The 15,764-nt window shown below is 38.3% G+C and overlaps 3 protein-coding genes across 5 annotated transcripts in view; all 3 read right to left on the reverse strand.

Moving 5' to 3' along the window:
* Positions 1–7,145, reverse strand: part of LOC120428747 (C-type lectin domain family 4 member F) — a 34,804-nt gene extending 27,659 nt beyond the window's left edge. The window contains exons 1-2 of one of the 3 annotated variants that reach the window (XM_039593829.2): positions 6,477–7,145; positions 6,212–6,399 (exon numbers count right to left, since the gene is read on the reverse strand). In XM_039593829.2, the coding sequence (XP_039449763.1) occupies positions 6,212–6,399; positions 6,477–6,598 (310 nt within the window). In that variant the 5' untranslated portion in view covers positions 6,599–7,145. Of the gene's footprint in view, positions 1–594; positions 824–6,211; positions 6,400–6,476 lie in introns of those variants that run through there. The other 2 variants (XM_039593828.2, XM_039593825.2) reach the window with 2 other exon arrangements.
* A 1,686-nt stretch (positions 7,146–8,831) lies between these two features.
* The window catches only part of LOC120428752 (nose resistant to fluoxetine protein 6-like), a 31,199-nt gene continuing 24,266 nt past the window's right edge, over positions 8,832–15,764 (reverse strand). Inside the window, exons 6-9 of the mRNA XM_039593833.2 lie at positions 9,875–9,988; positions 9,329–9,809; positions 9,151–9,265; positions 8,832–9,089 (exon numbers count right to left, since the gene is read on the reverse strand). Coding sequence (XP_039449767.1) covers positions 9,013–9,089; positions 9,151–9,265; positions 9,329–9,809; positions 9,875–9,988 — 787 coding nt within the window. The 3' untranslated portion in view covers positions 8,832–9,012. The remainder of the gene's footprint in view (positions 9,090–9,150; positions 9,266–9,328; positions 9,810–9,874; positions 9,989–15,764) is intronic.
* On the reverse strand, positions 10,099–12,819 carry LOC120428751 (polyserase-2-like). The gene is made up of 3 exons (XM_039593832.2): positions 12,654–12,819; positions 10,881–12,594; positions 10,099–10,822 (listed from the first exon to the last, which is right to left on the reverse strand). Exons 1-3 carry the CDS (start codon positions 12,709–12,711, stop codon positions 10,141–10,143), a joined length of 2,454 nt encoding a protein of 817 aa, XP_039449766.1. The 5' UTR covers positions 12,712–12,819; the 3' UTR covers positions 10,099–10,140.

Genomic DNA, 15,764 nt, shown 5'->3' on the forward strand with positions numbered 1-15,764 from the left:
TTCTTCTTTTTTGTTTTGCTGGTAAATGCTATGGCTCTGGATTGCGTGGGTGGTCGCCACCAGAAAGCATCCTTGCAGTTTCCACAAACTGATGTTTAGAAGTTTTCCTCTCTCTCAAGCGCGTGTCCTCTCACTTGCTCTTTGAATTTTCTTTGTGTGTTTTCCCATCTTTACACACAATCTTTTGTACTGTTGTTTCGTTTTTTTCCTTCTTGCATAAAAAGCTGGGATGTTGTAGCTTTTATTGGTGCACACATTTTCTGGAGTTTTCCCTAGTTTGCGTCGCTCTCTTTCAGGTGCACAAAAAAACACAACAACAGCAACACTTTATGCTGCGACCTTGCTCGTTCTAATCCAATTTTCCGAGCAAGCAGCTACAAACTTTTCACCTTTCGCACTCTCAACTCGAAACTTTCCTTTCTGAAAGAGATCGAACCTTTATCCTCGCCAGAGGCATTGAAAACCATTCTCATTTGGCCGACGGCCAGCTTTTCCTGGGGAAAACGGCAATAACCTCGTCGGAACACATGTAATTTCCGGGGGAGCAAATGTCCTTGCGGTCGTAATCGGAGCAAAAACACTGAAAATAACTACCTTCTCCACTGGGAAATGAATCGCTATCGTTATCTTTGTTGAAAAATGCTCACACTTATACAGAAAAAAGGGGGAAAACTTGCAATGGAAAACAATGAAAAGTCCTCCCTTTTCCCCCCTAAAATCCTTCACAATGATTCCTTTGAAGGATGACAAACTTCTTTTTTTTCTCTCCTTTTCAAGAAGGAGGGAATCCCGAAAGGATGCGCGTTGGACCGATTGCGAGGGAGAACTGATCCGAACAACGACGCGGAAAAGCGACTTTTCCCTGGTTTGCTTGCACAATTTTGTTTTTCCTTCAGGATAAGATAGAAAGAGAGAGAGAGCGCGCGCGTGCTGGGAGAGTGCGTGTGCTTGGGCGGGAGAGAATGAGAGAGCGATAAGAGGATAAAGAGAGCTTTTCACATGGTGTGCGTGCTCACTTTGTGGTTGAAGGGAGCTTTTATCAGAATGATTGATGGATTGCACTGAGAAGTTTTTGATATGGAATGAAAGAATAAGGTTGAGCATCAGAATTTACCCGTTTTATTTTTGATGATCTTGAAATTTTGTTCATCATGATTGAATGATGTTCTTTCTGTTGCAAATGCTTTCTTATAACGAATTTTAGCATTAAGCAAACTATTAAATCGAGTCCACCTATTAAACCAAAGTTTTTTAACAGTCTCATTGTAGACGCACTTTATGATAAACTAAACTGATATTTGATACCATGAAACAAGGGTTCTTTCCAGACATTTTGCGGGGTGAATCGAAATATTTCGGTGGAGGACCTAACTTTTCTTTAATTTTTTTTCGATTTTATAGGAAATTTATTCAGAAAAGTACCGGAAAATCGATGTATACATGAACTTCTTCATAATTTTTTTTATGAATATGTCTTGAGTTACTCTAAATAACATATTTTACCGCCAATAAACAATTCCCGGACCAAATATAGCTGAGCAATTCTCTACGAAATCGGTCTTTTTCTTAAATTTTAATTTTTGTATTTTGACAAAGAACTTTGTCCTAAGGTTTCTATACGTGGTGTCAATCCAAAATTTTCGCGAAGCGAAAACGTTACGTGACGAATTCCCCTCTCGGCAAATTTCCCCCCTTTTTGGTTCACGCTGGTTGGATGAACGAACGTTTCCCAATCAGTCAATCGAGAGACGTGAGATTGATGTATCTAAAATCACCCCCACTCCACCTCATAATTTTCGGATCGTCGACGAGCCAACAAAACTCGGCTCGGTCGGTCCTAAAAATTCATTCTATTGCTGGACGTCGACGAGAACACATCAGAAGCAGATGGCCTGGTGGCCCGGTAGCAGACGGCCTGGAGGTCTGGGAGCAGATGGCTTGGAGGCAAGGACCAGCTAAGACATGGTAGTCGCGGGAGTCGATCATTGGAACTGGCCACCACCTGGACTGGAGTGGCCGGAGGCCCCAGGGATGTTCCGATGGGGGGACATTTTCCGGACCGTAAGAGTTGGGGCAATATGGGTATCAAACTTTATGGTTTTTGCTACTGGACATGAAATTTGACATTTCGGCAGTAGTGGCCACAATCCGGAGTGGCCGGAGGCCCCGCGGATGTTCCGGTAGGGGGACATTTGCCGGGCCGTAAGAGTTGGGGCAATATGGGTATCAAACTTTATGGTTTTTGCTACTGGACATGAAATTTGACATTTCGGCAGTAGTGGCCACAATCCGGAGTGGCCGGAGGCCCCGCGGATGTTCCGATGGGGGGACATTTGCCGGACCGTAAGAGTTGGGGCAATATGGGTATCAAACTTTATGGTTTTTGATAATGGACATGAAATTTGACATTTCGGCAGTAGTGGCCACAATCCGGAGTGGCCGGAGGCCCCGCGGATGTTCCGATGGGGGGACATTTGCCGGACTATAAGAGTTGGGGTAATATGGGTATCAAACTTTATGGTTTTTGATACTGGATATGAAATTTGACATTTCGGCAGTAGTGGCCACAATCCGGAGTGGCCGGAGGCCCCGCGGATGTTCCGATGGGAGGACATTTGCCGAACCATAAGAGTAGGGGCAATATGGGTATCAAACTTTATGGTTTTTGATACTGGATATGAAATTTGACATTTCGGCAGTAGTGACCACAATCCGGAGTGGCCGGAGGCCCCTCGGATGTTCCGATGGGGGGACATTTTCCGGACCGTAAGAGTTGGGGCAATATGGGTGTCAAACTTTATGGTTTTTGATACTGGATATGAAATTTGACATTTCGGCAGTAGTGGTCACAATCCGGAGTGGCCGGAGGCCCCGGGGATGTTCCGATGGGGGGACATTTGCCGAACCATAAGAGTAGAGGCAATATGGGTATCAAACTTTATGGTTTTTGATACTGGATATGAAATTTTACATTTCGGCAGTAGTGGCCACAATCCGGAGTGGCCGGAGGCCCGGAGATGTTCCGAGGGGCGGGGGTACATTTGCCGAACCATAAAAGTAGGGGCAATATGGGTATCAAACTTTATGGTTTTTGCTACTGGACATGAAATTTGACATTTCGGCAGTAGTGGCCACAATCCGGAGTGGCCGGAGGCCCCGCGGATGTTCCGATGGGGGGACATTTGCCGGACCGTAAGAGTTGGGGCAATATGGGTATCAAACTTTATGGTTTTTGATAATGGACATGAAATTTGACACTTCGGCAGTAGTGGCCACAATCCGGAGTGGCCGGAGGCCCCGCGGATGTTCCGATGGGGGGACATTTGCCGGACTATAAGAGTTGGGGTAATATGGGTATCAAACTTTATGGTTTTTGATACTGGATATGAAATTTGACATTTCGGCAGTAGTGACCACAATCCGGAGTGGCCGGAGGCCCCTCGGATGTTCCGATGGGGGGACATTTTCCGGACCGTAAGAGTTGGGGCAATATGGGTGTCAAACTTTATGGTTTTTGATACTGGATATGAAATTTGACATTTCGGCAGTAGTGGTCACAATCCGGAGTGGCCGGAGGCCCCGGGGATGTTCCGATGGGGGGACATTTGCCGAACCATAAGAGTAGAGGCAATATGGGTATCAAACCTTATGGTTTTTGATAATGGATATGAAATTTTACATTTCGGCAGTAGTGGCCACAATCCGGAGTGGCCGGAGGCCCGGAGATGTTCCGAGGGGCGGGGGTACATTTGCCGAACCATAAAAGTAGGGGCAATATGGGTATCAAACTTTATGATTTTTGATACTGGATATGAAATTTGACATTTCAACAGCAGTGGCCACAAACCGAAGTGGCCGGAGGCCCCGGGATGTTCCGATGGGAGGACATTTGCCGAACCATAAGAGTTGGGGCAATATGAGTATCAAACTTTATGGTAATTATGAATCTAGTGAATCTTGGGAAATTTGGACCAGACAATGTAATCGAAAATTTCAACAACCATCTTGCAAAGTTCTTTGTCATACTGGTCATGTGTAACATAACCACCTGCACCTTTTTTTAATCCGACTGAAACTTTTTTGGTGCCTTCGGTATGCCCAAAGAAGCTATTTTGCATCATTAGTTTGTCAATATAATTTTCCATACAAATTTGGCAGCTGGCCATACAAAAATGATGTATGAAAATTCAAAAATCTGTATCTTTTGAAGGAATTTTTTGATCAATTTGGTGTCTTGGGCAAAGTTGTAGGTATGGATATGGACTACACTGGAAAAAAATGATACACGGTAAAACATTTTTTGGTGATTTTTTATTTAACTTTTTGTCACTAAAACTTGATTTGCAAAAAAAAACACTATTTCTATTTTTTTTTTATTTTTTGATATGTTTTAGAAGACATCAAATGCCAACTTTTCAGAAATTTCCAGGTTGTGCAAAAAATCTTTGAGCGAGTTATAAATTTTTGAATCAATACTGATTTTTTTCAAAAAATCGAAAAATTGGTCGCAAAAATTTTTCAACTTCATTTTTCGATGTAAAATCAAATTTAAAATCAAAAAGTACTCTAGTCAAATTTTGATAAAGTGCACCGTTTTCAAGTTATATCCATTTTTAGGTGACTTTCCTCTTAAGCGAGGAAAGATAGCACCCACTCATCTTCCACGGCTCGTGGATGTAACTTCTGGAGGTCCTGGTCAATAACGGAGTAGCAACTGCGGGTGGGCACCTATGCTTATGCTTATGCTTATGCTTATATCCATTTTTAGGTGACTTTTTTGAAAATAGCCGCAGTTTTTCATTTATTAAAATTAGTGCACATGTTTGCCCTCTTTTGAAAAAATATTTTTGAAAAGCTGAGAAAATTCTCAATATTTAGCATTTTTGAATTTTGTTGATACGACCCTTAGTTGCTGAGATATTGCCATGCAAAGGTTTTAAAAACAGGAAAATTGATGTTTTCTAAGTCCCACCCAAACAACACACCATTTTCTAATGTCGATATCTCAGCAACTAAACTAAAATGAAACTAAATCGGTATTATTAAATATTTCAATTAGAATTGTGCAAGAAGAATTATCTGAAAACGTTTTATAGTGTTCAAGAAATGACAGTTTAATGTAAAAAAAATCATAGAGCACTGGTGTTAGTATAATTGTAAGAGGGTTAAATAAGAAAAAAAAAAGATTTGTTGTGGAATGCATCGTATAATTTAAATCACCTTTTTGTACTATGCTGAAAATCATTTCCGAAAAAGTGTCTACGTGGTTTATGGATGGTCCTTTTTTGATTCTTTTTTGAACCGTCACATTGTGGAAAACAGTTCTCAGAACAACTTCCGTAATAACGTATCAGTTTTGGTTCAGGATTAGCAGAGATATGACTTATTTCTTAAAATAAAAAGTGTCTTTTTACATGCGTTTTTTGGATAACGGTATTTGGGAATCAACCCCGGACAGTTCCAAAAAAATTCCTGGTACCGGTAGTGATTTAGCCCAAACTTTTTAAATGACCTGAACAAGTGTATTAAAATTTGTTTTTTGATGTTTTTTGAACTTTAAAAATTTAACCAATAGTTTCCGAGGTATCGTCATTTGAAAAAAATGGGTTCTGATTGGGTGACACTGAAAAAACTAAATTTGATCAAATTTAAACATTAAAACGATGTTTCTTTGTAACCAGTTTGTTGCGAATGGTCAAAGTGAAAACACCGTTTTAATAGCAGCTGGAAATTGAGCAGCTTTACAGCTGTCGTTTATTATGATTAGTTAGTGGAATTTTATATTGGGTTTTATACTACTCACAATTTCAGTATTCTCAATACACAAGTTGAACCTTAATCGCAACAAATGATCGCCCAATTCGATGGGCTTCGACACCAGAGCTGGTTGTTAACTTATACGCGAGTTTGCTGAACTTTACTCTACGAATAATGAGATGGATCGATCTGACACTTATTTCAACTTCTCAGAGTATCATATCGAGGGATCAGCTGGTGCTAAACAAAACGCAAAAGTCGCACAGTCGGTGCGGCAACACAGTTTGTCCAAACAAATTTTATGTTTTCAATAAATCTAGAAGCGTCAAAATTTCATTTTTTTATTTTTACAAAGCTTAAAAAAAATGTTTATGTATACTTATAAAAATCGCAATTTATCCAAACAAAACGGTGAAACACGCAAAGCCACACTTTTTAGATGTGTTGTACTCACCTTTCTGGATCGCAATCTCCAGCCGGCGGTTCTCGTTGTGCACCACGGACGTTATGTAGGAAATTATAAATAGCCACAGTATCGTCATCAGGATCGCCAACCACAGACCAAAGTTCTTGCAGTCGATGTGTGACCCGCTCCGATCGTCGTCCCCATGCCGGATGGAGGTCGTCCTTGGACGCGTTTTTCTAAAATAATGATTCAAAGCAGAAACGTGAGAAATGGGGGGTGTTGTTCTGACCTGACTTTCTATTATTAGACCCACCTTCGAACCTTGCGCTTCCGCTGGTTGATGATCTCTGGGAGTTCCAGGTCGGACAGACTTTTGCTGTCGTCCGAGAGCTGCAGAAGTTGGAAGGATTCGTTTTTACCGTCAACGCCGTTCATATTGCTTGCTTTGCCCTGGTATAGTTCTAGCCTAATATCACTAGTTTTAGTTATGTACAAATTCTATTCCAGCTCCTCTCGAAGCCGCCGAGACTGTTCGTACCTTACAAGCTAAGAAATCACAGCACTGTTGAACCCATTGATCCCATTAGCACGAGACCAAGTTCTTCTGCTACTCGTACGTCGTCACAACTCGTAACAACTCATAATTCTCGAGGATAACTTTAGCTAGATTCAGACGTCCGTGAGCTTTTTTCTTGGACGTCTTGACCACGGCATTTCAGAGGGCATTTTTGCGGTAAGTTTCGGCAGCTGACGGCCCTAGTAGATAAGCTCGATGGAAACACCTTCCTCACCCGCAGGCTTATCGCTTCAATAAATTTTAAATAAAAAATAAAGCACTTGTTCGAAGCCTAAGATACGCGTTCACCAAGTATCAGCTCATTGACGTGACGATAATAACAAACTCGAGCATTTCGTAGGACTATACGCACATAGAGGACGGTATATCGTCTAATGTTATTGAAGAAGAGAAAAGGCAAACTGAACCAGCAGAAGCAGTAACATCGGGGGTATGCGGTAATACCATATGAGAGGCAGCTAGGGAATGAAGGAGAAACTGTCAAATGCAAAGAAACATGGAATCGAAGGGGAGAAACAACTCAGTGAGCAATATTTTCAATATTGACGAGCTGTGGTGAGTTTGCGCCGTTTGAAATAACGGTTTAGAGTGAGGTCAACACGCAGTGAAAATTTGAGAAGTTGAGGCAGGACTGAAAAAAATAGATTTTTTGGTGCCTTCGGTATGCTCAAAGAAGCCATTTTGCATCATTAGTTTGTCCATATAATTTTCCATACAAATTTGGCAGCTGTCCATGCAAAAATGATATATGAAAATTCAAAAATCTGTATCTATTGAAGGAATTTTTTGATCGATTTGGTGTCTTGGGCAAAGTTGTAGGTGTGGATAAGGACTACACTGAAAAAAATGATACACGGTAAAAAAAAATTGGTGATTTTTAGTTTAACTTTTTGTCACTAAAACTTGATTTGCAAAAAAAAAAAAACACTAACTTTTCAGAAATTTCCAAATTGTGCCAAAAATCTTTGACCGAGTTATGAATTTTCGAATCAACATTATTTTTTTCAAAACATCGAAATATTGGTCGCAAAAATTTTTCACATATCAAAAAATAAAAAAAATTAAAAATATTGTTTTTTTTTTGCAAATCAAGTTTTAGTGAAAGTTAAATTAAAAATAACCAATTTTTTTACCGTGTATCATTTGCTGTGAATTGCTCAGTTGAAAGAAACTCCAAAACTCTATTAGATTGTGATACATGGCGGCATGAAAGTATATCAGATTCTGCATGAAATCTGTCCTTCTGCATTTTTTGCGATATTGGGGTATGACATTTTTGCCCGTTACCGACAATTATCGACATTTCCGACGGCTGAATGATTGTATTGGAGAAAAAAATCTTAACAGAACGAGGATTGAACCATCAACTTCTCAGTCATTGGTCTGACACGCTACCACTGCGCCATGGACGCTTGATTAATTGTGAGGTACAGAGCACCAACATAATGTTCTCTCTGGAGTGTTGCTCGGGGACGCGCCAGCGTTATATGTGTTGGTGAAAACTGCAGATCGCAGACATGTTTACACGCGGGCAAAAATGAGCTGTGAGCTTGCTACAAAAAATGTTAGAAAATATAACATTTTCTGCAGCAAATCCACTGTTGCAGTTTTTGAGATATATTTTTCCTTTGGGTGTAAGAAATACGGAATTGTAAATTGATTATTTACTAATAAAATAAATTGAATTGAATTGAAAATCACTGTAACGTGATTCAATTATCCATAGTTTCGGTTATCCGAAGTGAAATTTTTTCCGAGGCCTTCGGATAATCGAGTCTGGACTGTAGTTGATTGCCTATTAAATTACAAAATGACTTTGTCAATATTTCATCACCGACATTGTGACCGCCATCTTGGATTTAAAAATTATAAAGCACTTTATCGTACTTTAGAGCATACTTAAGCACGACAATAAAAAAAACTTGGATCTGATGTTGCTAAGAAACCTTCAATTAATCGATCCTCAGATAAACGAAACTTCTGTTAAACGAGGGGGAGCCCAAAAGTCTAAAAGGTTTAAATGTGATATAACGAGTAAATAGATGATAATTTGTGTGATCAAAATATCCAGAAAAGAAACAATTTAATATAATTTAACCCATTTTAAATGTACTTTATTTAATTATCATTTAAACTATCATATGGCGATGATCACTGTGTACACATATCTGATTAGGTGGGTGACTTCGTAAAGATAGATTGTCTACTCTCTATATCCTTATAGCTAGTCACAAACGCAGTCTGTAATTTCAGCCATCCAGCAGCTATGACTTCACGCACTCGGCGACGAAGCATTGCCATCGTTGGAAGGGATCACCGGGTTCACTTTGGGCTGAATTGTTGCACTCTCTGAAATCATTCAAGTCATATTAGATTTGATCAATTGGGGGTCTTATTTGATTGAACTTACCTAGCTTTTTCGCAAACAAGTGCTTTTGAATCGCGGTTGCCGGGAATTCCAACAGCAGAGCCAATATCAATCCCATGAAGTAGGAAAACACCAGCACGGTGATCACTTTGGATAACTGCAAGATAAAATCATTGACATGAGCAGTTTATTTTTGCATAAAATTCCCATTTGATCATACCAGCGAAACCTTACTGAAGTAACCGACTTCCCGCGTTCCGAAAAAGACGTTTTTCAGCATGAATACGTGGCAAACGTACGCGCAGTACGTCAGCCGGCCCAGCGGTACGAAGATTGAAAAGTTCAGGAAGCCCTTGATGACCTTGCTGTACTCGTAAATCACGCCGTAGATCATGATGGCACCCAGGAAAATCCACATGTGCTTCATGGTCGGGTAGAAGATGGCCATCCAGATCGATGGTTTTTCAAAATTGTACTGGTAGAAGATCATGTTGCTCATCAGGCACAGGAAGCCGATGGGGACGGTGAGGTACCAGATCAGCTGGAGATACCAGGCCCGGTTTCCGGTGTGATAGTTCTTGCGCTGTTTGTAGTAAATCAAGCCCATGATGATGCCACCCAGGTAGCAACCCATGTTCGTGTGGAATGGTATGTACACAAGGTGGTACATTTTCTCGTACCAATAAATGAAGCGTTCGTCCCTGCGGATGATAAATAGGGTAAGTTTGGTAAGACATTGAACATTAGAACTGGCAGTGTCACTTACTGTAGCCTATTGATGTAGGAACCGTCGAATTCACCAAAGTAGATGATCAGAGCTGGGACTATGTACGAAATGCCGATAGCGGCAGCGAATATATGCGTTCGGAACTTACGATATCTGGAAGAACATTGAATGGATTTCATCGGTTAATTGGTTTTCAACATTAAAACGATATTTAATGCAAAAAAAAGTCATGGGATAGTTTATTTTACAAATAAAATCAACACTTCTGCACTGATCCTTGTTTATTTTTAATCCAAATAGACTTGTTAAACAATGACTCTCGGCGTAGTTCTGTCCAGTTGCAAAACATGCCGATTCCTTGTTGGCATGACCGTAACTGGATCTTCTATGATTCTCCAACTTCTTCGTGGAATGTTGTCCCCAACCCTATTATGATCGTCCCCAGCGGCCACTTCCGCAATCCATTCGGCGTAATGCATAACGTCGAGAAACACTTCCGGTGCGCCTCGAAGGTTGCAGTGATCATGCTTGGGAATGTCCAGCAGGCCGCGCAAATAGGTTGCCCCATCTTGGCTGTTCCGGTAGAACAATGGCATTCCGGCTTGCTTGTTATCGCAGGGAGGTTGCCGCTCCGGATCCAGTGACATGTGGCCGCACATGTGGACACCCTTGGTGTTTACTACCGTGTTTTCCCGGGCCCAATCTCGGGCACAGTAGTGCACATTAGAGAGGGTTAGGTTGACCGGTTCAAACTCGAACTCCATGAATACTCCGGTGTAGTGAGGTTCGGTCCCTCCCAAGAACATGGTTTGAAAGTTGAGTTTGGAGAGTTTTTCGTTGGTTTTCGGGAGGCAGATTGGCTCGACGGCTACCGGTTGGGACAGCTGGACGATTGCGATGTTGTTGGTAAGAAGCTGACTGTCGTGATTAGGGTGCACGTGAACCGCACTGATGCTGGAGGATACGTCACTGTTTACATAAATGTTCCTGAAAGATGTTGGATAGATGGATGCTTTTCTGTTGTATTCCAGAATATTATACTTACAAATCTCTCAAATCGATTCCGTTAACACAATCCGCTATGGTTAGGGCAAGTGAAGGAGACACAAGAGCGGCTAGACACTTCTCTTGGCCACGATAGTGTATCGAACTCATCCAAGCATGTGGTCCTGGACAAGACTCAAGACCAAATATGTTGTTCGATGAAACAACGGCATTTTTATCGACCCAATCTGTGTACTGTGTCATGTTGAGCAAAACTGTGTAATAACCTGTTTTGAAGAGTTTGTCGGGCTCTGGCCAGTACGTAGCAAATGGAGTCACGTTGAAAGTGATCCCTCGGAGAAACCACAAGCCTTTGTAGCTTTGGTACAGCAAGTCTGGAACAACGCCACGGAATTGAGCCGGAAGTTCGTGACAAAAGAACTGCTCTGAAGTGTCGAACTGTTGTCCACAGGTTTTGTCACCATTTAAAATAGCGTTTCCGAGGTCTCCGTGGATGCCCACAAAGAAGTTTGAAAATAGTCCAATAGGTTCATCAAAATGCATGCATATGGGACGCAATCTCTCTGTGAATCTTAAGGGTACTTTTAATTCTATCAACGCAATATTGTTCCATCTGGTTCTTGGATCAAACTTTTCGTGGCGAATTATTCTTCCAACCTTCTGGTTGTGGAACTTTTTATTCCTTCCATTTTCAAAAGAAAAGAATGCTACTTCTAGTTGTGTTGGGTTCTCTACGATTGCATCACTAAAAGCATCTGCTGGAGCAACCAGAAAATTTTCATCAATGATAGCTGCCTCACATAAAGCATTTTCTAAATCTCCAACCTTGAAGACGTCTCCCTTCCAAGGCCACGGTCTTTCTTCGAGGTAGCCGCGACGCATTGATTTAGGATCGGGTTTCTTTCCACAAACCGCAAAGTTTTCCCCTGGCGACTCCAATATATCAGCTGCATCTTTCCCATCGAGCTTCAAATCGATCCACATTCTGTAATAAGCAACATCTGTAAACACCACGTAGTTCTTGGTGTCTATAATTGTAGCATGATCCGCCTTTCCATTGCTGACAATTCCACGCAGGGTCCACTTTCCACCAATCTCCAAAAATAGTCCTCCCCCGCTGTCGCCTGGTCCGGCGGAAGTTCCGTTTCGGAAGCCCGCACACAGTGTCTTCCGGTCGTACAAATATCTCGTATAGTAGTTCGGATCACTTTCCTGGCAGGCCTCCCGAGACACAATCGGCATAACCGCCGACTTTAGCTCGTCAGAAAGCTCGTTCTTCTCGTCACGTCCCCACCCGGCGATGTAACCGTTCTTCCCGACAACTAGCTCTTCCGCGTCACCCCCCGTCCAGAAGCAGACCGGCTTTACGTAATCGGTTTGCGCAATCTCTCCGACCAACTTCAATAGCGCGATATCGTTCTCCAGCGTACCCGTGTTGAACCCCTCGTGCCGTATAATGTCTCGAATGGCAATCTGCTGCAGCGAGGGTTCCAGCTTGACCAGACTCGCGATACCCGCGCGGACAAACAGCTCCGTAATCTTGAGCGGTCGAACCTTGTTTCGCGGGTAGGTACAGTGAGCTGCGGTGACAACGTACGCGTTGCTCACCAGCGTTCCTCCGCAGGCGTAAGCCGGGGACGCTCGATTCGACTGGTGGAACACGGCCACGTGCCATGGCCACTCGCCCAGGTTCGATGGAGTGCCGTGGTGGACGTACTCGCGAGCAACAACCGACCGTTCACCGCATTCCTCGGCTGATAGATAGAAGAGTTGAAGTAATATTTGAGCATCTTCGGGGATTTACCATTCTCACTTGAACCAGTCAGCTTTATTACAAGCAAAAGTACTACTGTGCAACTGATCCTTGTCATCGTTTAGAACGCCAAAGTGATACTGACGACTCGTAGAGAGGGGTTGAAGTGATTCAGAGATTGAACGTTAATCATATTTTCAAAGGTCGCACCGACATATCGACGTGACGTCTTGTCCCATTGTTGATTAAGGGCATCTCCACCGCAGAGATCTAATTGCGTGGCAAACCTATCGGTTGGATCCCCAGTTTTAGCTTTGCTCCGTAGCTAATACACGTTTTCGCACCGCTGGGAGCTAATTTGGCTACCGAATCAAGCCCACCGCGGGGATCTAATTTATTCATTTTCAAATTTTAGCCGTTTTGTTGATCAAAATCAATAAAACTACATTCTAGCATGATAGAACATGCTTCCAATTGCATTATATGTCCAAATTGTTTGCTTACATCAATAAAATATCATTTTCGAAATTTTAAAAGAGTTCATCCGATTTGCTCCCGACATTTTTGCACCCCAACTTTCGCACCGCGGGTAGCAAAGCTAAAGCTAAATTAGCCTTCGAGTTCATTCAGCGAAGAAAAAGTTCATCGGGGATCCGTCGAGTAGCCAAGATAGGTGCTCGAGAAGTCCCCGAGCTGCCGGTGGCTAATTTTTTCAGCGATTTTTAGAATTATTTGTATTTGTTTTGGTTGAAGATGCATATATTTTGATTATCAAATTTGAATGAATATTAAAGAAATCAGCATTTTGGTTCAAAACAACTTTACTAAATTGAAAAATTGTGGAATTTATCATTTTTTAGTATTTTTTAAATAAAATATAATCAACCACCTATATTTAATATAAGCAAATCATCACAGAAAATTTAAACATGAATGTTCAAAATTTAAAAATAACTAAACTGATTTGAACATGTTTAAATTATGTTTTGAAATTCAAATATATATCAAGCGAAACAATGTAATTGGGTCAATGTGAGTTTGTAAACAAAGGGTGTATCTTGCTCACGTCAGTGGAGAGTAAGAAAAAAATACGAATACGCTTGTTTGCAATATGTTCTGATGAAAAAATCAAAGAATTGAAATTTTCCTTTTTGAATGCGACTGAAAATCACAAACGATTTAATAATCTTGTATTCGATATAATAATATCGAAAATCCCCGCCGAATCTCAAAATGCAGAATTATAAAATTAAAAGGACAGATATATTTTTTTGGTCGAAATCGAGTAAAAAAAGAAGTTGTCTTATAGTTATCGGCTCACATGTCGGCCACTCTTGCTAATACCAATTAGCAACTTCTGGATTGTGAGTCCAGTTTGCTGTTCAATTGATTCACACGGACGGGATCGAAATGAAGTAAACCAGAGTGAAAATAAACTTGACAATTATCATACAAATATCTATTTTCTGACTGAAAAACTCAATAATAAATCTTAAATTTGAAAATTCATAATTAAAAATCAGGAATCTTAAAATTTATGATTTTAAGATTTTAAGATTTTAAGATTTTAAGATTTTAAGATTTTAAGATTTTAAGATTTTAAGATTTTAAGATTTTAAGATTTTAAGATTTTAAGATTTTAAGATTTTAAGATTTTAAGATTTTAAGATTTTAAGATTTTAAGATTTTAAGATTTTAAGATTTTAAGATTTTAAGATTTTAAGATTTTAAGATTTTAAGATTTTAAGATTTTAAGATTTTAAGATTTTAAGATTTTAAGATTTTAAGATTGTAAGATTTTAAGATTTTAAGATTTTAAGATTTTAAGATTGTAAGATTGTAAGATTTTAAGATTTTAAGATTTTAAGATTTTAAGATTTTAAGATTTTAAGATTTTAAGATTTTAAGATTTTAAGATTTTAAGATTTTAAGATTTTAAGATTTTAAGATTTTAAGAATTTAAGAATTTAAGAATTTAAGAATTTAAGAATTTAAGAATTTAAGAATTTAAGAATTTAAGAATTTAAGAATTTAAGAATTTAAGAATTTAAGAATTTAAGAATTTAAGAATTTAAGAATTTAAGAATTTAAGAATTTAAGAATTTAAGAATTTAAGAATTTAAGAATTTAAGAATTTAAGAATTTAAGAATTTAAGAATTTAAGAATTTAAGAATTTAAGAATTTAAGAATTTAAGAATTTAAGAATTTAAGAATTTAAGAATTTAAGAATTTAAGAATTTAAGAATTTAAGAATTTAAGAATTTAAGAATTACAGAAATTAAGAATTTAAGAATTTAAGAATTTAAGAATTTAAGAATTTAAGAATTTAAGAATTTAAGAATTTAAGAATTTAAGAATTTAAGAATTTAAGAATTTAAGAATTTAAGAATTGAAGAATTTAAGAATTTAAGAATTTAAGAATTTAAGAATTTAAGAATTTAAGAATTTAAGAATTTAAGAATTTAAGAATTTAAGAATTTAAGAATTTAAGAATTTAAGAATTTAAGAATTTAAGAATTTAAGAATTTAAGAATTTAAGAATTTAAGAATTTAAGAATTTAAGAATTTAAGAATTTAAGAATTTAAGAATTTAAGAATTTAAGAATTTAAGAATTTAAGAATTTAAGAATTTAAGAATTTAAGAATTTAAGCATTTAAGAATTTAAGAATTTAAGAATTTAAGAATTTAAGAATTTAAGAATTTAAGAATTTAAGAATTTAAGAATTTAAGAATTTAAGAATTTAAGAATTTCAGAATTTCAGAATTTAAGAATTTAAGAATTTAAGAATTTCAGAATTTCAGAATTTAAGAATTTAAGAATTTAAGAATTTAAGAATTTAAGAATTTAAGAATTTAAGAATTTAAGAATTTAAGAATTTAAGAATTTAAGAATTTAAGAATTTAAGAATTTAAGAATTTAAGAATTTAAGAATTTAAGAATTTAAGAATTTAAGAATTTAAGAATTTAAGAATTTAAGAATTTAAGAATTTAAGAATTTAAGAATTTAAGAATTTAAGAATTTAAGAATTTAAGAATTTAAGAATTTAAGAATTTAAGAATTTAAGAATTTAAGAATTTAAGAATTTAAGAATTTAAGAATTTAAGAATTTAAGAATTTAAGAATTTAAGAATTTAAGAATTTAAGAATTTAAGAATTTAAGAATTTAA

Source organism: Culex pipiens, chromosome 3 (assembly GCF_016801865.2).
Source record: "Culex pipiens pallens isolate TS chromosome 3, TS_CPP_V2, whole genome shotgun sequence".
NCBI classification, from domain to species: Eukaryota; Metazoa; Arthropoda; class Insecta; order Diptera; family Culicidae; genus Culex; species Culex pipiens.

What these genes read in the sequence shown, in the direction of transcription:
- LOC120428751 (XM_039593832.2), bottom strand. Translation starts at nt 12,711, where the DNA reads ATGACAAGGATCAGTTGCACAGTAGTACTTTTGCTTGTAATAAAGCTG. An exon ending in AATAAAGCTGACTGGTTCAA is followed by an intron (nt 12,595 to 12,653) that starts GTGAGAATGGTA and finishes TCTATCTATCAG; the next exon opens with CCGAGGAATGCGGTGAACGG. An exon ending in GGAATCGATTTGAGAGATTT is followed by an intron (nt 10,823 to 10,880) that starts GTAAGTATAATA and finishes AACATCTTTCAG; the next exon opens with GAACATTTATGTAAACAGTG.